The sequence below is a fragment of the Micrasema longulum genome, unplaced genomic scaffold, assembly GCF_059751315.1.
Source record: "Micrasema longulum isolate JH-2025_06_02 unplaced genomic scaffold, ASM5975131v1 h1tg000779l, whole genome shotgun sequence".
Classification (NCBI taxonomy): domain Eukaryota; kingdom Metazoa; phylum Arthropoda; class Insecta; order Trichoptera; family Brachycentridae; genus Micrasema; species Micrasema longulum.
In genome coordinates this window covers 335,271-361,323 of record NW_028277972.1, presented here as the reverse complement: position 1 = coordinate 361,323, position 26,053 = coordinate 335,271, and the positions used below count along the sequence as shown (strand labels likewise).

General features: G+C 31.2%; 1 protein-coding gene and 1 long non-coding RNA gene across 2 annotated transcripts in view; one reads left to right on the top strand and one right to left on the bottom strand.

The window, feature by feature from the left end:
• tko (30S ribosomal protein S12 technical knockout) overlaps positions 1-25,521 on the top strand; it is a 56,852-nt gene extending 31,331 nt beyond the window's left edge. The window contains exons 3-5 of the mRNA XM_088230536.1: positions 23,159-23,310; positions 23,424-23,587; positions 25,380-25,521. Of these exons, the coding sequence (XP_088086662.1) occupies positions 23,159-23,310; positions 23,424-23,587; positions 25,380-25,461 (398 nt within the window). The 3' untranslated portion in view covers positions 25,462-25,521. The remainder of the gene's footprint in view (positions 1-23,158; positions 23,311-23,423; positions 23,588-25,379) is intronic.
• On the bottom strand, positions 3,015-11,445 carry LOC148279035 (uncharacterized). The gene is made up of 2 exons (XR_015823000.1): positions 10,330-11,445; positions 3,015-3,528 (listed from the first exon to the last, which is right to left on the bottom strand). It is a non-coding gene; the product is annotated as an uncharacterized LOC148279035 (long non-coding RNA).
• Positions 25,522-26,053: the final 532 nt, after the last annotated feature.

Sequence of the window (26,053 nt, the reverse complement as noted above, 5' to 3'; positions counted from 1 at the left end):
GCAGAGCACAAACATAAAAAAAACCTTTTTATCATTTTTAGTTTCACAAGAGACCAATAAAAAAAATAATCACTACTGAAAAACACCCGTTTATTTGCATCTATTAATAATTGTAGTGTATAAAAAAGGTTCAATAGGCTAATCGCACGAAATGTAAACGAATTCGTAAAATATGAGAAATAAATTATCGATGTGTATTCAGTCTTTATTATCAAAATATTAATCTAAAATCTATATTCCAATTAACAACCCGATAAATCTTGCTTCATATCGTTTTCGGTATTATTCAAATGTCCTTTAATTATGCTGAATATTGTCCTTTAATGATCGTTAACGAGTATTGTCCTGTAATATGTATTACCAAATATTGTCCTTAAAATAAATTCATTGTGCGTTCATTAATGAATCCTGATTATTCTGTAACGAAGAACATTATAATGAATCCAATAAATCAGTTTTATAACCAAGGAAATAATCGAAATATCGTAATAATATCGCAAAATATTGGTTTACTTGGGTTAGTGAATAAATTATAGCATTGAAACATAAAATTTATTGTTACGATTCATTTGAACCTAATCCTTACTTCGCACTGTTGCTATTGTTATTAAATCAACTTATTATTAAATAGTTTGGTTTGTTATCGATGACTCAGTTCCATAAAGTGATAACTCAAAAATTTGAAATTTTGCGTTACTAGAATAGTTTAACTTAAAACTACATTTTTCAGTTTTTCCATTCATTTTTTTTTAAAACTCCTTTTCAATTCTATAAAGACATAACTCTGTTTTCTCTTGTTAGACAAATGTTTTCATATGGAAATAAATAAACTTAATAATCTCTCAGCTCCATAACTAATTAACAAGTTGTGATAATTTACGTAACAACTTTTCGATCTCAAAAAGTATGGCCATGTATCACCCTTTCGCTCCGAACTCAAGTGGCTCCATTTTTATCAGCGCATAAATTTTCTATTTATCTCACTTCTTTATAATATTCTTCACAGCCCTTCCGCTCCAAAATATCTTGCCGAGAATTTCATTTACCTTTCTGATCGTGGTCTTTCGCTTCGCTCTCCTCAGGAAAAACACTTTCCATTCCACGACATAGCGCATTATTTTTCAGCTATTCATTTTCCGTCCAAGCAGCTAGATTTTGGAATGAGCTACCTCTTCATATAAAAAATGCTCCTTCTCTAACCACCTTCAAGAAACGCCTAAAACAATATTTTATATCCCTAGAATCCTGAATTCGCTCAATTCTTCCATCTGTTAATTTTTGTGAAGTTAAAGAGCTGAAACCTTTATTGTTGTGAAGAGATTAATCTGACTGAATTATTTCACATAATAGGATATTTCAGGCGTATTCCCTTATTTAAGGTATTCTCCATCCCTGTTGTTATTTGTTAATCATAATGACTCCCGAGGGAGTGAAATCCAGTATTTTGTCTACGAACATTTGGTCAAACTCAAATATTGTAAAATTGACTAAGTTTTTATTTTTTTTTATTTAAAAGTGATAATGTTTTTGAAGTGTTTTTGTACTTTACATTAAAGTTGAAAGTACCGTACATATAATGTATAATTACCAACCACCTACTTGAAAAATCTGATCTTTGAGAAGCAATTGAACTCTAGAAAAACACTAAAATGCTTCCCTGAACATTATTGATTTTGTCACTTAGTCTATTTCTCTTGTATGCCCACGATATTTTTAATGTTTCATTATAGCTACCTCTTTCACATTTTAAACCCTATTTGTACTTATATAAATAATTAAATCAAACATCAATAGAAAAATTAAAACTCGCGACTAAATATTCAAATTCAAATTATTTAAATATTCAATCACAAAGAAACATAACAAATAACAAAAGATTTAAGACGTTAAATTGGAACTTTATATCAAACCAAGAACCCTTGAGCAATGGTTCGACATTATTAAGGTTATTAACTCTCTATTAGCAAGAGTATTTGCCTCTTAAACATAGTTTCACTAATGTGAAAAATTTCGATCTCCAAAGTGATAAAGTGATCGGCATGATCAAAGTGATCGGCATGACCAGAGGCAGGTTGGTTCTGGAAACCGGGAGGTAAAACAGTCTGTGCTGACGCTGTCGGAGATAGCCATCAGGAACATAAAAATTAATACTCTCTAAAATGGCCGAGTTATCGATGAAACCCCTTAACAGTCTGAAAAAATGGGTCAGTGTAGACCCATCCCTTCTAAGTTGCAAACTATTGGTCCCAAGCATACCCAAGAGGAACCCAGTGGGATAGAGCCTAGATATAATCCAATACCCCATTACCACTAGGTTCTGATAGAAAAACCACGATCCTGATGATACACCTAAGCGACTAAGTGCATCATACATATTTATTTAAATTAACATTATGTTCGTATTTCACCTTGATTATTATACGAATTATTTCATAACTATGCGACAAATATCTTAATTTATTATTTATGATGTCATTTTAATTATGCGATGATTATTATTATTATTATTGCACAAATAACAAGGTTACTGATATACATAAATAGTCAAAGTTTACATTATACATTATTGTAACGACTTCCGCCATACGCAAGTTCAAACGATCAATTATTCATGTTTCAATACAAAATTGATTTTAATCTACAAACGCAACTAATGAATTTGCAGTATTTTTGCTTATTTGGATTTGTGCGAGCACATCAATATTTACTTAATTAATTACACACACCGAATGCAAAAAAACGTAACGGAACCCAAGTGACGTAAAATTAAATATATGAGTAGTGCTTTAACATTTTATTTTAAAAATTACGGCTTTTGGTGCCTTCTGCATATTAGTTGCTAATACAATCATATAAATACATGTAAGTAGATTTATTAGTTATATAGCATTGCAAAAAAAATATCAATTTTGGGAAGGATCAGAAGATTTATTTATAAGGACTCTTGCAAAACTATTTACAAAGCAATTATTGAACCACACGTTAACTACTGTAGTAGCATTTTATTTTTATCAAACAAAGAAAACATAGATAAACTAACTGTATTACAAAATAAAGCCTTTAAAATCATTTTGAAAAAAAAACAGATACACGAGGGTAAAGTCGATGGTAAATGAAATGAAATTATTAACATATAAACAAAGAATATTTTACAATACAATGATATTTGTTCATAAAATTATAAACTCTAATAATAAAACAGAATTTTGGAAAAAAAAATGATTGGAACCAGCATGAACACGATCACAATACTAGAGAAAAGAACAAAATTAGACTTCCATTTAGGAAAAAGGCAAAGTCACAAAATTCAATTTTATTTAAAGCAATTAAAAAGTATTACGAAATTTAAAAAAATATTTATGAAGAAAAAAACATATCAAAATTTAAAATAATGGTCAAGACATATGGGATAAACAATTTATAAATTAAATATATTTGCAATGTTATTATTAGACCACACATAACAATATGTATGATATGTGTGCCCTACTTTAAGATTTAAATAAAAAATAAAAAAACAAATTTATACTCAACAATTATTTACAAATTAAGAAGTCTAAAAAAGATAATCAAAACAAAACAAACAAACAAACAGAGAGCAGAGAGGATAGAACGCAATATCACTCTATCTTTGCATACAGACCTCGCTCCCTCTAAATGAATACATCTTCTCATGCACGCACGCCGATTATTCCTACTTTTGACATGTCCATCTTCAAGTATTTAATGGACTTGATCGTGCCATGTCTTTCTCGGCCTTTCTCGTTTTCTGCATCTATCAACATTCGCATCGTAGATCCATTTAGCCGTTCTTTCGTTGGCCATTCGCTCTACATGTCTAAACCAACGCAGCACCCCTTTCTTGATTCTGTCGATAATGCATGTCTCAGCCTAACACAGTTCACGGATATCGACATTTGTGCACCTATCATACATCGTTTTACCACACATTCGCCTGAGGGATCGCATTTTGACAGCATTTCATTATAACCTACTTTCATCATCATTTTTCCAATTCCATACTTCGCTCCCATACATTAGAGTTGGCACTAGAACTCCATTGTGAACTGCTAGTTAAGCCTCCTGCGATAAACATTTTTTGTCAAAGTAGATTTCAGTGCACCGTTTACCCTGTTCCCAGCACTCACCCTCTTTTCAATATCTTTATCGGTCTTTCCATCCCTAGTAAACATACTTCCCTGATACACAAATTCTTCTACCTGATTCAGAATATCTCCGTTCAAACTGATCTCACATTTAGTTATATTTTCATCCCTTTCAAAAACCATCACTTTCGATTTATCAACATTACCTGACAAGGGCTATTGCGTCTCTGTACAAGGACAGCACAGTATGTGTGAAGGTGAATGGGTCATTCACATCGTGGTTAAACTTTCCTAAGTGAGTCAAACAGGGATCTGTAATGTCACCATGGTTGTTCAACATATACAGCGATAACTGTATGAAAGAACTGAAAGATTTAAGAATGGGAGCAAAAATGAGTGGTATAACGTGCTTTTTGCTAGAAGCAAAGAAGACCTGATATTCTTGGTAACAAAAGTCTACGATGTATGCAAGAAAAGCGATTTACTTATGAATGTTGATAAACAATATAAAAATCATATTACCAGTAATAGAAACATTGATTTTTAAAAAAACATTCAATGATACAAAGGTTAATTATCGTTCCACTAGATGAAACTAATTTTTAAAAATAACTGAATACAACAAAACAGATTGCTAATGTTAATGGATTTAATGTGAACTTAATTGATAAAATATTAAATCAAAAATAAAAAGCAAACTTGTAAATGAATATTTAAATTCTACTCCCACAGTAAATAAAGCAAACCCACCTAATTAATGGAGGCGGATTATTTTTACTAATGACACTTTTTCTAAACAATTATCTTATTATGAAATAAATAAAACAACTTTGTTTAAAACCACTAATTTTCTACCATTAATTATCGAATTCCCTACCATCAAACATTAATCCTGCATACACAAATAATAATAAAGAAATATTTTTAAAAAATCACAAAGGCAAAGTCCATTAATATAATTGATCTGGCATATACCAATTAAATTGTAATGATTGCGATTCAATCTAAATTGGAAAAACTAAAAGAAACTTTAATATTACAGTAAAAGAACACTTAAGCTAAGTAATAGTATTTTTTCTGAATTCGCAAACCATCTGAAAATAATCAAAATTTCAATAAAGACACCGGATTAAAAGAACTTCGCGTTGAAAATAAAATCATACAATTAAACAATTTGGAAATCTTAGAAATTAAAAAAGCGAATCACAATAAGAAAAAATGAATTAATTACAAAATATACAATATTTATTTTAGTCCACTCCTGTCTAGTTTCGAAATATGCATCCCAAATTACCACTCTTTTAAAAAAAAAGACTTATTTTAAAAGATTTATTAGCTCCACGTGGAGTATTTAGTAAACGTGGATAAAATAAATTAGGAAATAATTCATTAAAAAAACCTTGACGAAAAATTAGCAATACATTCTTGTGCAGCAGTGTAACATAAGTATAAATGAAGTTAAAAATAAGAATAGCATTTAAAAGACTAAAATAGTATAGTTTTAAGCGTATCCATTTCAAATTACGCTTCTTATCCTTAAAAGACAAAAAGACTTAATTTATTAGTTCCAAATGTGTAGCATAATACTGATCGAATAAAATAGGATATAATTCATTAGTTACGTATACCTTGATAAAGAAGCTTGTATAGCTTTTAACCGGTCGGTAGAATTTTTTTTTTGTTTAAAACAGAGTTGTTTTATTTATTTTATTATAATGAATAACTACAAAGTTAGTGCTTCAAATATAAAATTTATGCTTAAAAAATGAACCATAAATATTTTGAGTTTGTCTAAATTTTTATAGACACGGACTGGATTCGACTCCCCGGGGGGCTGTTTATATTAACATATTACAACAGAGATGAAGAATATTTAAGAGAAGGTAATATAGAAGCATAATACTGATATTTAAATAATTCAATTAGATGAATCTCACCCGCATAAATAAACGTTTCAGCTCTTTAACTTCACAAACATAAACAGATGAAAGAATTGAAGGAATATAGATGTTCAAATATGGGCAGAATGGTGAATGTTACACAGTGTGTAAAGTGGCCACTTTAACCAGCCATTGACAGGGCATAAGCTCTGTAGATGCCTAGACTTCTATATTACCTTTTCTTAAATATTCTTCATCTCTGGTGTAATATGTTAAATCAATCAAAAGTTAAAATTAGGAAATGTACCCACACAGCTATATGGGTATACTTCAGCAAGATATCAAATTTGTTTTGCATATACGAATATAAATATACACACATACATACACACACATGTATGTAAGTTTTCAAAAGTTTCTCTCGTGCTTAGTGGAAATGCAAGCTGTTACGATCTTTACAATAGCATTGTTTTCTATGGGAATTGCAATCACTCTCTTACAATGGGTCTGTAGTTTGTGCTTTAACCAGAAGCGGTTCCTTAGTAGGTGCATAAGTGCAGTGCACTGCCAAGTAGAGATACCGCGAATGGTGATTTGGCCGAATACCGAATATTCGGCCACGCTCTCGGCCGAAGGACCGAACTTTCGGCAGCCGAATGTTCCGCAAAAGATGTGTGCTTTTCGCGCGTGACCGGTTACGAGTTACGACCTGTCTCAATGCGGTGCGTGCGGCGGTGACGGGACGGGCGTATTTGTTTCATTTGCGATTAGATCATGTCGCGACACGCGTTATTTGTTCGTAGTAATAGGGAAATATCACATTTTTTTAAGCCTTCAAAGTAACAAAGGTCTATAAAAAACTGTCCAGTAAAAAAAAAAATTGTTCGCTAATTATTAGTAGCATAAAAAATATTTTTAGATTTGTATTTTGTAATTCCCGCAAAAACGGTCTTTTGCATGGGCCACGCCCCTAATACGTCACGATTCATGTTTATTTGTTCCTGACCATTGAAATTTGTTTAGAACATTATCACGAATCTTGACGTCACAACAACCAAGGCCAAACACGTCGGGTTTTTCTAGCAATGTATTTTTATTAAATTTATTTTTTACATTTATGTATGAAAACATTTCTCCACAATATCCATATTGATTTTAAAAATACAATTAATATTCTCAATTCATTTCATATATTTTTATCGGTATTCGTAGTATGTGATATTCCCCTATTACCTGGGCTTGAAGGGCGAGAACTATTTACGGGGACCCGTCACAACATATATTCACAGGTCGCAGTGACGTCAGGAGATTGTATAGCACTGACCCCCACCTTTAAGAATAAGAATAAGACGCCCTTGACGGGGGGTGCGATATTTCAGTTGGTTGTGAAAACGCAAATACTAATACGACACGACATGTTCAGACTTCCATATCAACGTCTTCCATTAAATTATTCAATAATGTTTTTTCCTTCATTATTGTTTATCGAATTCATCCATAAATCACAGCATGATCCCCGTAAACTGCGCAAATATCGCGAGCAGCTTTGGCAGTTTTATTCCTTCGTTTGAACGCGAACAAAAAGAGGAGTTGAAAATGCTCACTATCGTCCACTCGACATTCCATTTCGAAGGCTTGTAATCAAATGAAATAATATATGTAACGTAAAAGCAAAAAGCAGAAAATTTTGGTGCTCATTTTTAAACTTGGAATAAAACAAACACAACTTATGTTGCACACCTTATATATTTTTTCAAAGTGTGAAAGCCCGCTTAGTCAAAATTTTTAAAATAAAAAATAATGATTTAAAAATGTACATTACAATAAACTATACATCTTTAGTATTGTAGTAGATCAGATATTTAAAAATTGGTTTGGCCTAATCCATTTTGCTTCTACCTACCTCCACCATCCATTTTTATAGCCTTTTTAAACATTTTCTCATGACTTATTTTTAAAACTGCTAGTTCAGGCCTGGGACTCTCAATGCATTTGAGCAAAACTAAGCTTATGATCATTGATCGAGCTAAAAAAGTAGCACCATTATCTTTGTTGCATAACTTAGAAAGAGTCAACAATTTCATTTATCTAGGTTCTCTCATCAGCGATTGTGGTAGGTGTGAAGGTGAAATACGGAGACATGTTGGTATTGCCGAAAGTGATATGAGTCGGCTGGTGAAGATTTGGAAGAATTGCGTTGAAACTATCAACACCAAAAAGAGACTGGTGAAAGCCTTGGTTTTCTCAGTGTTCATGTACGGTGTGAAAAGTTGAACTCAGAGAAATTGAAAATAAAAAAAATCGAAGCGTCTGAAATGTGGGGTTTGCGGCAAATGCTGCGGATTCCGTAGACAGCCCGAAGTAAAAATATATCTATACTCCAGGAACTAGACAAGAAAAAGACTAACATCCATGTGCGAGAAAAGAATCCTGCGGTTATTTGGACATATTTCCAAGGGAAGCTCTCAAGGTCGCGTGGGCGTCAACTGACAAGATGTAGCAGCTTGGTCACTGAATTATCAGAATTATCACTGACAAATGCCTACAGGACAGCACAAGACCTTTCCAGGTGGAGGGAGACTGCCCACAGATGAGCCATGCCTGGAATCAGGCGTGATCACCATCCTCAGACATGAGACACGGATTGTAGAGAGAGGTGGTCAAAATAGTGTTTTAATTTTACGTAAAGTAAAATATGTAAAAAAATCAACAACTGTATTTTCTAATAGCAATTATTATTTTTCTGTTACTCCTGATGACTTTTGTAAACTCCCGCCGCGCCTCACGGAAGCTGTTATGAAGTGGTCCAGGAAATAGTCCATTGAAATCCTGTCCCTTGGGATTTACAGGAATTGGTTCTTATTTACCGGCACCTAACCGCGATAATCCGGGCAGGTGAAACGTTCAGAAGGACACATATCAACAATAAATAATCGATGTTCTCGCATTGTCATGTCGTCGAAACATAACTTTTTCCACAACGTAAATTTAACGTTTATTTAGTGTTATTATTAAAACCCATCAAATAATTTCAAAATGACGCTTATTAATATGCTTTTTCTATTATTCTCCTCCACTCGTTTGAATGATTTTGGGTAGTAATAATAATAAAAATGGTTCACTAACAAAAATTACAAATTCTCTATCTACCACATACATACAGACTTATGTAATAGATTTCTCTGGATTATATCTAGTCTGCCTTTCTAGGTACAACCTGTTTTAAGGCAGACATTATTATGGAAAAATAAACAATTACATGACTACCTTCTAGTTAATTTATTATAAAGTTATAAAATATATACCATTTATTATTTTAGAATTTTTTTTAGTAAGTTTTCCGATTTTTCTCTACCTAAATTCAGTAACCATTTTATTAAAAATTTATTTCATTGAATTCGGGTCATGGTTTTGTAATGTTCGGGTAACATATTGAATATTTTGGGGCCCAGAAACCTGAAATTTCCTTGCCCGAATTCAGAGTTTGTGGTAGACCCCATGACCCATCCTTTGGTTTGACTTCTGGTAGTGTGGGAGTGTTCCTTTTGGGATTTGGTAGAATAATTTGCTCTTACAAACATAATTATTCTAGATATATATAATTGCCTTACATCTAATATATCGAATTCCTCGAACAACTTGACGCTGGGGTACCTGAAGGGCTTTTTAAAAATTATTTTAATAATAGATTTTTAAGCAGATTCGAGAGGTTTTAATATTGATTTATAAGTGCCTTCCTATCCTATTATGCCATAAGTTATAATTGAGTTACATAAAATATAATATAGTTGTTTGAGTTTAATTAGGGATATGTTACGTATCGACTTGAAGATATGGTAAAGTTTTCTAATTTTTTTGTGTGATATATTGTATATGTTCTGTCCATTTAAAATATTTATCAATAATTATTCCCAAATATTTTATATGGTGTACCGATTCAAGTATTTCAGAGCATATTTTTAGTTGAGGGTTTTGTTCGGGCTGTCCCACTGTGGTTTTACTAAATGTCAGGTATTTTGTTTTGTCAATATTTAAAGTTTAGAGATTGTCATCCAGCCACATTTTTATTGTGTTGACACCGTTTTGAGCCATAGTGCTTTGTATATAATAAAATGTTGGATTTATTATAATTTAACCAATATACCATCTTAAATGACTCATTCAAAATTGAGCTCATTGCAGGTGAAGTGAACCAGCTGACAAGATGATGAGAATGTTGTGTTCAAATTTTAACTCTGTGAGCTTTTTACCAATTTTTTTTTACAAAACTTTTTCGAAACTTTTGTACATGAATTTTTTGTACATAAAGAACCAGGGGAAAACAGTTTTTGAAATATGTATACTTGTATATTGATTACAGAAATGAAATATCAATGAGTTTCCTTCACCTTTAAAATGTCAGTTAGATTACATAACCTGCGATGGGCTCAGCTAAGGTAAGGCTAAAACAGGCGTTATGGAAAGTTTGAGCCAAATTTAGAAAGAAGTACATACTGCGATCCTTCGGACGTGTAGAGCGAATGGACGGTGAAACCTCGGCGATAAGAATTTACGATTCGAATGTTGATGGAGACAGAAAACGAGGAAAACGTGACATGACCAAATTCAACAAATACTCAAAGATTGACATTTGAAAAATCAGAGTGTATGAGAATACGTATGAATGTAAAGGAGGCGCGGTCTGTATGCAAACATATTTATTGCTAGGGAATCTATTTAAAACAAATGCATTTGAAAATGAATATGACATTTTCTCTGGTTAGTTCATTTGTTTCTGTCTACCTTGACTTAGCTTGATTTTAGGTGGAGATCCTATACATTGATACGTTAGGCCTCTTTTTTTGTTTTTCTGGTGATGAAACATCATCATCATTACATAGGGAACCACATTGGTACATTTATCGAAGTGAACCTTGATCATTTTTGTTACATAAAGGTAAGATGATCAGTCTTACGCTTCAGTTACCAGTCCAGGTACTGTGGAAATATTTCAGTTTCAGTGCTGCAGAACAGCGTTTATTTGGTATTTTAAAACACGCATTATACTTAGTTACCCATTAAGTCTAAAGACTTTTCGGTAAGATACATTTTTTAAAGACAGGTTTATTTTACACACTTTTATACTACGCATATTTATTTATTACCTATTAACAGACACTATAAAGTATTTAGCAGATATTTCTTCAGATCTTTTTTTTTTCGATTAAAAATCTTTCATGTTGATGATGGTACGGGAGAGATCGTTAAACAACCTTGGAATAACGCAATTTATGTATATTAATGTATATTTAGGATCAACAAAGTAATCTAGAATCAATTTGTTGTTACAAAGTTGTTTTACCGGCAGGACATTACAGAATTAAAAATTAACGCCTTCGCCCATATGTTTCGCTTTACGGATTATGCTGTTTGGTACAATGCCCTTTAAAAAAAAAGGTAAAAAACACATTTAAAAAAAATATATATTTCATGTCAACCATGTCGGGAATCCAACCCAAAACCTCTTGAATTGTAGACAAACGCGCTGACCACTACACGAAGCCGACAAACGGTTTAAAATTATTTTTGGTTTCCACGATTAAAATTATAATTTCTTGGCCATGATTACAAACGCTATCTTAATTAGTACATATCGAGACGGTATAAAGTAAAATCGACATTTCAGTACGAACATGTGTACATTTGTATGAAAATTTAAAGTATCTCCATCGATTGCTTGTAATTGAACATGTTTAAAAAAATGTTTTAGTCAATTTTTTTCATTCAGAAAACTTAATTTTACTAGATAAAACTTAGTTTATTTTATTTTTATTTATTAAGGTAAAACAACAGTTGTTAAATAAGAATACAAAATATAAAAAATAGTACATACATCCAGTTTCAGAAATATAATAAGAGAACATGTTACACAATAAAGAGAAAAATAGTATATAAAAAAAGTTAAGGGATGAGGAAATAGAGTGGAGGAGTGGAGGAGAGGGATTTTCATTATATGTTTACCAATTCAAAATTTTGATATTATAATAAAATAAACATATTTAAAGAAACATAAACTTATAACACACTGACAAATGTTTCATTTCCGTGGTCCCGTTTCAAGGTCCGTGGTTCGAATCCCACTCTACCCCAACTCGATTCCCATTTTCTTATAGTGAGTTATTTACAACTCGTTGAAAATGGCCCTCAAAATTAAATATTTGGGTAAATCATAAGAGCGCGAATATTTCTTTTCCAATAAAAAAATAAAAAATTACAGTGTTTCAAAAAGTTTTTTTGACGTCACAAAATTTTGTATTAAAAATATCCAAATGGGGACAAAATGATAAAATGTTAACTTTCTATTGTAATACGGGCCCTGATGTAACTTTCATTAGCACTAAATACGGCGAAAGCCGAAAATAACTGATCCGCACGTTACGGTAAAGGGATATGACAAAAAATCATTTTCGTCCCCCACAAAGCGACTGGACAATGACCGCGTGTTATGAAAAATGGCCCGTTGAATCACGACCGATGGACATAATGAAAGGGTTTTCGTAGCCGGTCACTACCATTGAACGTCCAGTGGGTGTGGAGCCGAAACGAGAGTCATCTCGTCCCGGTACAATGGGCTAGGACTCCGGGAACGGACATTTACATTTATATTTTTGTATGCGAGCGCTAGCTAGGACGTAAATGTGTACTGGTCTACGATTTAGAGGTAATTTGGATGTTCATTCTATGCAGCTGGCGTAATTTCCCTAGAGATATTTTTCCTAGTTTTTTTTACATCGTATAGTCAGTTGGTTTAGACTTAGTGCCGACATTATTTATTGATCTATTGTTTGTTTGGTAGTACTTCTGCATATTATTTGTATTTGTATCTGTATTTTCAAATATGTAAAAGAACATCACCTCTGCCAAAACGTCCTCGGATAAAGGGTAGACCACGGGAGTCACATTGAACGAAATGTTAATGAAACAAGAAACAAAACAAGAAGGCGGCCTCCGTGGCGTAGTGGTCAAGACGCTTGACTCACGCATGGAAGGTTCCGGGTTCGATTCCCGGTGAGAACACAAAAATTAAAAATGTGATTTTTCTCAAGCCTGGTTGTTCTGTAATGTAATTCACCACTGTAATTGGGCCTCCTGGCCTGTTGTGGTGCAAAAAAAAAAAAAAAAAGATTCTGTACAATAATTCTGCGATTTCCAAAACATCATAAGTTTTGAACTAAATGAGATAATTTCAGCTTACAAAAAACTTGTAAAATAATTTGTTTTGATAATAATAGTAAATACATCTAAATTTGCTTCAACTTGCGGTTGTATTTGAATTGTTGATTTGATATGAGCTTTTAAATTTAAAAGTGCAATATCTCAAAACTACTCAAATGTAGTAACTAACTTGGGCCGTGCTGAGCGAAACATTTTACATACTGGGGAAATATCAAATACAACGTATACCGATAAAAATATGTGAAATGGATTTTCGAAATTAATATGGATATTGTATAGAAATGTTTTCATACATAAATGTAAAAAAGAAATTTTATAAAAAAACGTTGCTAGAAAAACGCGACATGTTTGGCCTTGGTAGTTGTGATGTCAAGATTCGTGACAATGTTCTAAACAAATTTGAATAGTCAGGAACAAATAAATATGAATCGTGACGTATTAGGGGTGTGGTAAATGGAATGACCGTTTTTGCGGGAATTAAAAATTATTTTTTTTAATATATTTTTTATGCTACTGATAATTAGCAAAAAAATTTTCTTTTACCGGACAGTATTTTATAGACCTTTATTACTTTAAAAATGTTTTTTTTTTTTTTAAACCTTCTATTTCCTAGTCGAGACATGTACATAATATTTAACAAAATTTTACTTTGAGTAAATAAGTTAAGTTTTATAAGTTGTAAACATATTTTGTCTCTTCTATGTCCTAAATGTCAGCCTCGTGGTCAGCGCGTTTGCCTACCATGCAAGAAGTCCCGGATTCTATTCGCGACATGGTTTATATGAAATATTTCTTTGAAAGGATGTTTTCACACAGGAATATTTCATAGTCACTGGACTGGTACCTGAAGCGTAAGATTTATTATCTTACCTTCACGTAACAAAAATGATCGAGATACGCTCCCATTGGTGTACCAATGCAGTGCCCTATGCGCCATTAGGTGCGGAGAGGGAATGATGATAAAGTCAAGTAACATATGTTCATTTATAAAATAATTTTATTTTTAATATGTTACGATTATCACTAAACTTATCCCTTAAACATAATCAAGAATACTCGTATAAAAATATTAATATAAAATCACTACATGATTATTTAAACATAGTCAAATATATCAAATTGTTTATGTAAAATCACTACGTAATTATTAAAGCATAGTCAAATATCCAAAGTGTTGATGTTGAATCACTACATAATTATTTAAACATAGTAAAATATTTTTTAATGTTGATGTAAAATCACTACGTAATTATTTAAACATAGTCAGATATATAAAATGTTGATGTACAATTGCAACATTTTACTTAAACCCAGTCGAAAATATCAAAATGTCAATGTAAAATCAAATCATTATTACTTTTTTATGCAATTTTTATTCGCAAAACAAAAGTTTTGTAAGCTTTTCCAACAATTTTCAACGCAGATCAAGGCACTTTCGTTCATTTGTTGGATCTAAAATCCCTTTTTGCGCCTCTCAAAGGACAATGGGCCCATAGATAATAAGAAAGGGCAGATTTGTTCCTCCTGTCAGGACCCGGACTCGCCTACTTCAAGCCTATGATCTCCTGATACGCTCCGGATCAATTATATAAGGAATAACGGTGATCTGTCTATGTGACTAGTGCATATGGTACCAGATTATTTATTATTTATATTATTTTTCGTGTCCCATAAGATATAACTGTTTTTTTTTTGTTGTTTCTAATTGTATTCATGATTCAGCAGGGTGTTATTTAATCAGTAATAATATAAAATTGCTGCGACTCACACTCACATTTTATGATTTTTTTTTTTTTTTACTCGACAGTATTTCATAGACTCACCCTTATAAATTTAAAATTGTTTTAAAAAAGGGGGGATATTTCCCTATTGATTGTCATTTTTTTTGTTCTTTAATTTATTGAAAAAAATCCCATTATTTTTCTAGCATATAGGGAAATATCACTTTTTTATAAACTTTTAAAATAATAAAGGTCTATGAAATACTGTCCAGTTAAAACCAAAAAAAAATTGCCAATAATTAGTAACATCAAAAATGCTTTTTAATTTGTAATTTTGTAATCCCGCAAAAACGGTCATTCCATTGGTCACGCCCCTAACACGTAACGATTTATGTTTATTTGTTCCTGCCCATTCAAAATATTATAGAACACCATTACGAATCTTGACGTCACAACTGCCAAAGCCAAACATGTTGCGTTTTTCTAGCAACGTATCTTTATAAAATTTATTTTTTACATTTATGTATTTATTTACGAAAATATTTCTCCACAATATCCATATTGATTTTGAAAATACAATGAAGTAATTATTCGAAATCAATTTCATTTATTTTAATAGGTATTCGTAGTATGTGATATTTCCCTATTTAGGCGCACAGTGGTGCTTTCTAAGCTGCATCGCTTGACGTACTTTCATTCCTTATCTTAATAAACATCTGCTCGCATCTGCGATGGCTTAATGATTTTGGGTATTGTTGTATCATATTCCAAACAAATGGCCAAAAATATGAATATTTCCTTCACGCAAAAAATCGTCACAGTTTCTGTCACTTACAATGCACGACTAACGAAATAAACCCTTTTCTTGAAGCGTAAACGCATTGTAAAGGGAGCCGACCTTCTGTTGAGATTGTTAGCGCGGATAAAGACCCACAATGCCCCTTTCTGATGGTCACCACAATAGCCGTTGCGACCAATGATGACCACACAGATTCCTGTATGCAAGACATAGGGTGAACATAATTGAACTCTTCCTAATTTTCTTACCGGCACCCAGCGGTGTATACACACTGCATTTGTCCTCCAATTGCAGCGTATTTTGATCATTTTTGTTACATGGAAGGTAAGGTGATCACTATCACGCTTCAGGTTCCAGTCCAGAAACAATTAAATATTGCCTTGGAAACCATCTTTGAAACCAATATTTCACGTCCATTCTGCCGAGAATCAAACATAGGACCTTAAGCATGGTAGGCAATCGCGCCGACCACTACAATACTTGGCGGATTTATCTCCATTCGCTTTTCTTTCTGAAAACATTCGTCTGGGGTTCTGGTTCTATTTCACACTCAGAAATATATTTTTCATCCACCCGGGCACATAAATAAGTAGATCAATCAATACGTAAGACTGTCAGTCCCCATTTTTTTATGTAAAAAAAAAAAATTGGTAATTTATTACGTATTCAGTTAAAATTTATTATTTTAGTGGATAAATACTATTATCATCTTAGATTATGAATTGCGTACTACATTTCTTATTAATTTATTTTCAAATAATGATTACATTATGTGGACACAAGATCCGTCTGTATAGAACTAAGGTCCTGTGTTGAGACGGGGTGAATATAATAGTCATATTGTAATAAATTAAAAAATGTACATTAAATAAGTACATTAAAAAAAAAATCGAAAGTACAATTTAATCATAGAATCTAGTATTTTTGCACAAATGCATACGAGCGTACTAACGATATCAACGAAAAAATATGATAACAGCTTTTGTGCACTTAAAAAATAACTGTCAAAAAACAATTATGTCATGCGTTTAATTACTGTCGCATAACAATAATTATACGTATATTTGAAAAACTATTTCTTCACTAGAATATTTTAAAGTTCGTGGACTGGCACCTGAAGCGTAAGACTGATTATCTTACTTTGATGTACTTAATAATATATTAAGACACACTGCGGTTGGTGTACCAATACATTTCCCTATGCACCATTACGTCTGGAAAGGGTAAGAACTTTCTTTCGTGTACCTGCTAGCATAATTTATTTTTTTAAATTGAATTACGAGGGCTCTTCGCCTAAGGTCTCTTAGCGAAGAGACTATCACTCTCTCTCACTTCTGTTCAATGTACTTCATAGTCCTAACGCTCCTATATACCTGCGTGAAAATTTTCGACGCTTATCAGTTTATGGTTTACCTCTTCGTTTTAATTCTCAAGGTACTTCCATCCACAATTCCTCTTTCTTCTCTAACTCATATAGTGTCCATGCGGCTCGACTGTGCAATCATCTCCCATCCACCATCAATAATGTTTCTACATTATCTTTGTTTAAATCACTTCTGCAGAAACATCTCCTTTCTCTTCCTTAATCTCTCCTCCTGTCCTTTTTCCTCTTTTTTCCTTTTTACCATTGAGTAATAGTTTTGATTTAAGGCAATTTATAAACAAATACGATTATTTCTATTTTTGTATATCTTTAGCTTTTTATTTATTTTTTCTATTGAATATGTTCTGTAACTTGAATTATAAAAATAAAACTTTTATTTTATTGGTTGGTTGAAAGAAATTGCCGTTCGGCAGTAAGCCCGCCAATGTACAAATAACATTATGTACAAAAAGTTAAATAAATAAATCTTCAGATATTTCAACTTGTTCACAGGACACGTAAATTTCAATCACACAATCCTTTTTCGTATCCTCGCAATTATTTACTATCCATCGGTTCCTATTGTGAAAAGAAATCTTATAATCCAATTCAGGTATTGATTAATGATAAAATGGCATCCTCCGTCGGTCAGCCAAAAGGATTGCTTTATATATAATCGCCCTTTGTGTCACGAATTGAATTTATTTATCCTGCAAGTTCATACAAATTGGTCGCGTGGCGTTCAATGAAAAGTGTCCTTACAAAATCGACGTTTGAATTTATTTATGTATAACAGTAAGATGTCCTAATTGACAAGGTAAATCCGTTTATATGGTGGTGTGCAGTTTTTTTTTTCTTGAATAAAGACCATTACTACCGTTATGACTTGCAAAAACGGTAGATGATATTGCAGAAATATCTAACAACCAACCGTAGATTTTTGCAACGGTAACGTCTCTATTATAGCTTTAAATAAAAGTTGTTTAATAGTTTTCCGTCAATATTTTAATAGCACGTACAATAACGCTACATGAAATTGGATTTAAAAAATTCATACGCGCAGTAAAAATAAGAGCATTAAACTGTTTCTTAAAAATGTATGAAAAATTTAATGGAAATGATTTTTATAAAAACGGACTACTTTAAACGACGTCACTAGTTCTTCCGAATCTACGATAGTGTTGTGTTGTGAAAGATTTCCTATTTACGGGAAGGAATTCACCAATCACCAGAACTCGCCGAAGAGAACTTGCGACGTCACCCGCGTAGTAATTTAAAAATTACAAAACTTGCGCTGAAAATACGATGCATAAAAACAGTTTTTTTTTGCTACGTTTGATAGTCTATAAACAAATAAAAAATAATAAAAAATCCACGGAACCTCCTCACTGGCTAAACCAAATCCATTTAATAATATTGCACGTCTTTTTTTTATATTTTGAATTACATTTTTTGTTATCTCTCGCTTCGTATTATGAATGGCATTGTTGGATATTTTTCAAAAATTGGATTTAATTTATAAACGTAATGATGAAAATTATCCTTTATTACATTATACTTTATTTGTTGCTTTTCTGTGAGAAAACCAATTTCCTCATTATTTTCCTAAATATTTTAATATGTAAATTTGTTTCGAGTATTATCCTTTTATTAGCCTTTTTATGTAGAATTTGAATAATTTTGATTTTACTTTACTAATTTACCTTCTCTTAAATGTTCTTCATCTCTGTTGTAATATGTTAATATAAACAGCTCCCCAGGGAGTTGAATCCAGTCCTTGCCTACAAAAATTTGGACAAACTCAAAATATTGTTGATAGAACTATTATTTTTATATTTAAAATATTTTCAGTTCAATATACCATGAAATAAATGTTATATTATAATATACTCATAAGTAGATAAAATATAATATACCTACATTTTAAAATATTATACAAAAGTACATATTTGTATACGTAGAGATGAGTGTATTTCAGTATTGTGTAGAATAACTGGGTATTTCTTTTGGAAATCGATGTTCGTTTTGAAGAAGCACGTCCGCATTCGTCCTCTTGAAAAAATATTCGATAAGGGATGATTTAATGTAGTTGAAAAAGATCTAAATCGGTGTCAGGACTACGCGCACACCCCATCAATCTACCCTTTTAAGGAGCATAGCAGACCCATGCTTTAACCATTTTTATATTTTATAAAAATCCGTAGAGTTGACTTACTTGCAATAAATCAATATATATTATCTTCGTTACTTCGCGAAAGCCTTTAAAGTCAAAAGTGTTTTTTTGTTAGTTTTGTTTTGATATAGTAATAAATGTTATGAAATTCTAATAGATTTTAAATAATGTAGTTTAATTCTCAACTTTGTTACTTTTTATATAATAAAATCGCTGAATAAAAAAATTGTGTGTAAAAAAATACATTTACTTTCATTTTTTAGAGCAAATAATCTTTATGTTACATAAATTCCGTTGATTGTATTTTTTGTGTTTTAGTGTTTAATTTATTATTCCCTTTCCGTAGCAAATGGTATATAGGGCACTGCATCGGTACACCAACCGCAGCGTATCTTAATCATTTTGAACGCTTCAGATGCCAGTCCCGGGACTAATTACTATTATAGTCTAAAAACGGTTTTTAAATAAAATTTTCATTTCAACCATGTCGGGAATTGAACCCGGAAGCGAATGAATAAACGAATGTTTATTTATTTTCAACAAAATGTTTGCTTAAATTAAAAAAAAATCGGTATTCAAATATTCGTATTTAAAAAATTTTGAACGTCTGAAAAAATATTATGTACGTTTTTTTTATTCTAGATTTTTTTCTATTAATATGTTCTTTTTTTAATAATTCAAATATGCCTCAAATTAAGTAGAAAGTCTATAACAGTTGTCTTTATAATACATTTTTATAAATGCATAAAATGAAATTCATACTGTTTATACTTCACAGCACTCATATCAACCGTTTTCGTTGTGTACCTATCTCTTCGTCGGGACGCTTTACACTTACATGCAAATTGTAAATCACCCATGCTGTAGTATCACCCATTTTAGGACACAATGCCTACATTATAATTGACATGAAATGCCCGCACTTTATAGTGTAATAAATATTTAAGGTTTGTTAAATTTATAGTTTATTTAAAAAAATAAAATAGAACAATGAGATATAAACGTTTCCCACTACGCAAAAGGAAAAAACAATTCTTGTATACCATAATGTAGAGTAACGTCTTAAAATGATGTCCTTTCTATTTTTGCTTAGTAATTATTCCTTAAATTACAAATATAATAAATTGTTGACTTCTGTCTTAAATATTTTGTGTTCCTGACTATACCTTTGAATTGCTTTGTTCATTTAATTAAATAAAAATATTCCTTTGTAAGCATGATGTTGTCCTGTTGCTCTTAATTTTGGAATCAAGGCGTTACTAATGAGGAAGTTCAATGCATCGGGAAATATAATTTTTCTTACACGTGGTACAAAATCAAAGCATTTAATTGTACTACGAAAGTTCTCGAAACTGTATTAAAAATGATTTTAACGAAAATGAACTACTTTGAACTACGTCACAACTTATTGAGAATCAACCAATTAACTAAAGCGTTGTTATGTGTTGTGATAGATTTCCGGTTTCCAGGAAGCCAATTCACTGGTCACGTCAACTCATCTACGACTAGTGGCATCATGGGCGGAGTAATTTCAAAATTACATTACTTTAAAAATCAAAGCGATGATAATACATTTATGAGTCATTTATAGTCTATTAACAAATAGTTTATTTTTTAAATCACTCGAATTTCTCATTTTTATAAGTCTACTTACATTTCGTGAAGTAAAAAAATATTATGAACCAGTGACGTCGTTCAAAGTAGTGCGTTTTTATTGAAATATTTATTATTTTTTTCGTACATTTTCAAGAAACTTTGCCGTACAATTTAATGCTCTGATTTTTACCGCGCGCAAGAAAACATTTTTTCTTCCAAATTCCAGTAAGTATGAAGTTCCGCATATAAATCTAACCATTATTTTTAAATAACGATTTTCTATCTGGAATCCTGAATTTCGTTATGTATTCTATGATATCCTTGCTCTGTGACGTAATGTCAATATTCTTTTAGAAAAAAAAAATATATAAAGGTACTTACATAATCCTAGCACAAATCACCCATGGCTGACAGGGTTAGCCTTCCATATGCTGTTAGCTTTTAGCATAATACCTTTTAAAGGTACAAGCACCCAGCCGGGGACGGAACCCTTAGATGACGCTTTTCCGTTTCGGATTGGATTTTATTAGAATGTTCTAGAGTATTCTTGTAAATTTATTCTATATATCGCACATCCAATACAACGGAGTCATGACTTTAAAAAATCTAATTAAAAATCTTTAAAATCCAATGGAAAACGGCATTTTTTTTTGTAATAAAATACTTTTATAAATAATGTTCCTACTATAACCTCAGTGAATGTCCCTCTCCAAGATCAAGGGCTTGTCTCTTTTTTTGAGAGGAACAATATTAGGATAACAAAATACTAAACTTATATGTATTAAAAACCGTAATCAATGTGGTTATTTATATGTAAAATACTCAATTTTAAAAAACATAAAAATAGTATGCATCTTAGTTAAGTATACAGAATAAATTATTGATTGATTTGGTGTTTATTTTGTAGAACTCCATATTTAAACTTATAATTAGAAATCAAACACTGATTTGAGTCTACTAAACACTTTATTTTATTTTTACAAATATAAACATATAAAAATAAAAACTTCGTGACAATTGTTTCGCCTTATTAGGGCATTTTCAAACGAATGTTTACACTCGTTAAATATAATTTCGTTAAATAAAATAAAGTGTTCAGTAGACTCAAATCAGTGTTTGATTTCTAATTATAAGAATAAATATACGATAAAATACGATGACTGTATGAATCACCTAGACGAAAATTTATTTGAACGCCGCCGTTCTCAAACACTGTCATTTTTATTTTTTTTAATTATGTCTATCGAGATTTGTTAGATGAGAAAATGTTGTAGCATTTTTAAAGACAAATCTAAATGTAACATATATAACACATCGATATCGCTTTAAAGATTAAAAAGAAAAAAAAAACCCAATGAAAAATACGTTGTTTTAATACATCGTGTTAATTTGGTGTTTCGGCTCTCCCGGTTTTTTTTTTATTTTTAGTTTTTTTTGTTTGTCGGCCTCGTAGTGTAGTGGTTAGCGCGTGCGTCTACCGTGCAAGAGGTCTTAGATACAATTCCTGACACGGTTGACGTGTAATATTTATGTTTGAATAAGTATAGATGTAAATATTGTGTTGTAAATATATATTAGACTATGTTACATAGAACTAAATAAATAAATAAAAGGTGTTTTTATTCTAGAATATTTCATAGTCCCTAGTCTGGCACCTGAAGCCTAAGACTGATCTTCTTACCTTCATGTAACAGAAATGATCAAGATACGCTGCAATTGGTTTACCAATGCAGTACACTTTGCGCCATTAGGTGCGGAAAGGGAAAGATGATGATTATGAGTTTTGACATTATTTTTTCGAATGTGCGATATGTTCCCAACTTGTAGTGCCTTTGACAGACACGTCTGGTGCCAAACCATTTTTAAGTCTATTTGAAAAATATAAACTAATCATAAAAATACTAATTCAGATTGAAATTTATTGCAACGGAGAGGGAAAACATTTTTAAGGAGGCAATATAAAAATATCGGCATTCACATGGCTCATGACCTGTCATTGACTGATTTAAGTGGCCAGTTTTCACACTGTTTAACTTACATTTACCATTTAAAGTTATTAAAAATTAGCAGTTATTCTTTGCCTGTTCGGATAAAGAATACAGTTCTGAGTGTGAAAAAGAACAAGGAACCTGGACGAGCGTTTTTGACTCGATGGCTACTTTCAGGTAACAATCCTGAAAAACTAAATCAAGTGTTGATGATGATGGTTATGAACCCTCCAAATGCCCAGACTTCCTTATTCCTTATAGACATTTATATATCTCATCAAAAACGGAAATGTTTATATATATATTTTTTTTTTCAGTTTCGCCAGCATTGCGAGGTATCACTCCCGAAGTTGGACCCTTGACAACTTTTATAAGGGGACTTAATTCTTTATATCGAATGCACAGACTAGGACCGCATCGCAAAACGCGCCCTCCACGCCAACCCCTTGATGGGAATCCCTTTGCGAAGGTAAATCACGAAAAAACATACTTATTTAATATTATTATCTTTATGAATATTCCATAATGAAATATAGAAGCTCATGCATGAAATATTATGTGTATTTCTGTTTTTTTTTCAAGGGAGTTATTCTCAAAACCCTAATAAAAAAACCGAAGAAACCTAATTCAGCGAACAGGAAGTGTGTCCTAGTAAGATTGTCGAATGGAAAAGAAATGGTCGCCTACGTTCCTGGCATAGGTCATAATCTTCAGGAGCACAATATCGTCCTTGTACGATGCGGAAGGTATGAAAGCCACTCAAATATGTTCAATTTGCATTTGTGTCTTCACAAAAATGTAAATACAATTTTATTATTTACCGCAACGTATAGGTTCCTAAGAACAGGCAATGGCCCATAAAGAATCCGATGGATCCTTGCACAAATATTTTGCTATACTACGCCGCTTCGCTTTTACTTATTCTCATTTAATACTTTATTTCGTATTTTTATGCACCTTTATACTTATGTGTTTTGGAAGAAAAAAAAAACCTGTCGCACAATGAATCCGGAATATTAAAGAGGTATAAGCTCTGAGTAATAATTCGCGACCCGCTTATAGACGGATAAACATCATTTTATGATTATCAATCACGAAGTTAGCTACAGTTTACAGTAAAACAACACAAGTCGAGAATTGCAAGCGCAGCGACGAATCCGTCCGTTACCCGTTTGTTGTTAAACCAAAATCCAATCCAAAAATTTGCTACGCTTTTGTTCTATGCAATAGAGCGAAAAGGTGTCTTATTAGCGGGTCGCTAATTATTGTAACTCTGACTGCACAAGTCACTAATAGTTGATTGTGCAGGAGAACAAATATTTTTTTCCCCATATTTTATTCCTTAACATAAAATTTGGGGTGCTATTTATATTATTTATGCTTATATATATTATTTATGCTTATATTATTTATTTTATTATGTATGTATTAAGGCTTAAAATCAAGTATATTCGTTTTACATATAAATACATATATAGATATATATATATTTTTTTATTGAAATAAACTGCACTTTTTGCCTTTTACATATTAGTTGCATATACAATAAAATACATACATGTAAGTGGAATTATTAGTAAAATACAGTATTTAAAACAAATTATTACTAAACAGTTATTTACAAATCAAGGAGTCAAAAAAAGATACACAGTATAAAAATTATATTACCAGTTATAAAAATACCTAATAAATAACATATTTGGTCATAGAAATATTTTGAACCTGTAAAAGAAAAAAAGTAAGAAGCAACATATATTATTATTTTTTTTTAAAACAATTTTTAATAACACTAAAAGATTCAAATAAAAATAAAAATTACATGTTTTATTATTCAAAACTACTACTAAGGTAACTAGTATAAATATACATATAAATACATACTGATAAAAAAAAATGATGAGGAGAAATATTTTGGACTTTTAAATAAAATCAAGAAAAGGAACATATGTATATTACATAAATATAATAATGTTTCCTTGACTCTATAAGGCAAGAGCCCTGTGTTGAGTTGGGATACAATATATTGTAAAGTGGAAGCATACACATTATTGAACAATAGCAAAAATTATAGTGAAAAGTTATTTCATAAACACATATTTAATAAACATCTGAACAACATGCTTAGGGTGATTCTAAACGTAAATATGATACTAATTATTCATAGATAGCGCTTTTAACATTTTTGTAAATAATATATATAAGTTATTTTTTGGTTTGTACACCATTTTGTAAAATGGACCTAAATTATATTGTCATGGTATTTGTTACAATCAAATTTGTGTAAAGTCTCCGCAAACCAAGTTTCGTAATTTTTTTATTTAAAATAAACGTAAAAATGGTATTTTTAAATAAAATAATATAAAGCGCCATCTATGAATAATTAGTTTCATATTTTCGTTTAAAATCACCTCAGTATATAAATCTATGCAAATCTCGCAGGAGTAGAAATCTTTACCAAAACCGAAAAATTGGATGAAATTCCGAATTGAAAACATTATTCTCTTATATTTTTATAAATTGATTTATTTATTTTTTCAGACTGCGAGATACCCCTGGAGTGAAGATAAAATGTGTAAGGGGTAAATATGACCTCCCCCACGTAGTCAAAGTTACTAAATAATTACTTTTAATGTTGTGCTTTCTAGTTTAGTTTCAATATGTTAATAAATATTATTAAAGATAATTTGGCTTTTTTTATTATCATTATTATCAGTGCTTTTTCAAGCGTGGAACAATATAAATTGAAATGTAAGAAGCAAACGTTGGAATGAGTTTGTTTTTATTGAGTTCGAAACAATGATTTTTTATATTTTATTACGCGTATACGCCCAAGGGGTATTTACAAAAATAAAATTACTACTAATATAGGTAGAAATATTTTTAAATAAACAGTAACATAATATTTATTTTTTGAAGTCTGTAAAAAAACAAAAAGATTGATGTATTGCGAATAAAAAGAAAAATTCAAAAGTTATTTTAAAAATAAGTGCAAACGCTATAGAATTATAAATGTAAATACTATGGCAACCACATTATTAGTTTTGTGGAAACTAGATTCAATATTATAAAATTTAATAGAAACGGTGAATAAATATGAAAAAATATATTTCGTTATAGTACAAAATTAATAGTTAATTGATGATAACACAAATTAAATGTTTTTTTTTTTTTTTTTAATTTAGAAAATGACTACATAGTGCAGAGCCAATTCT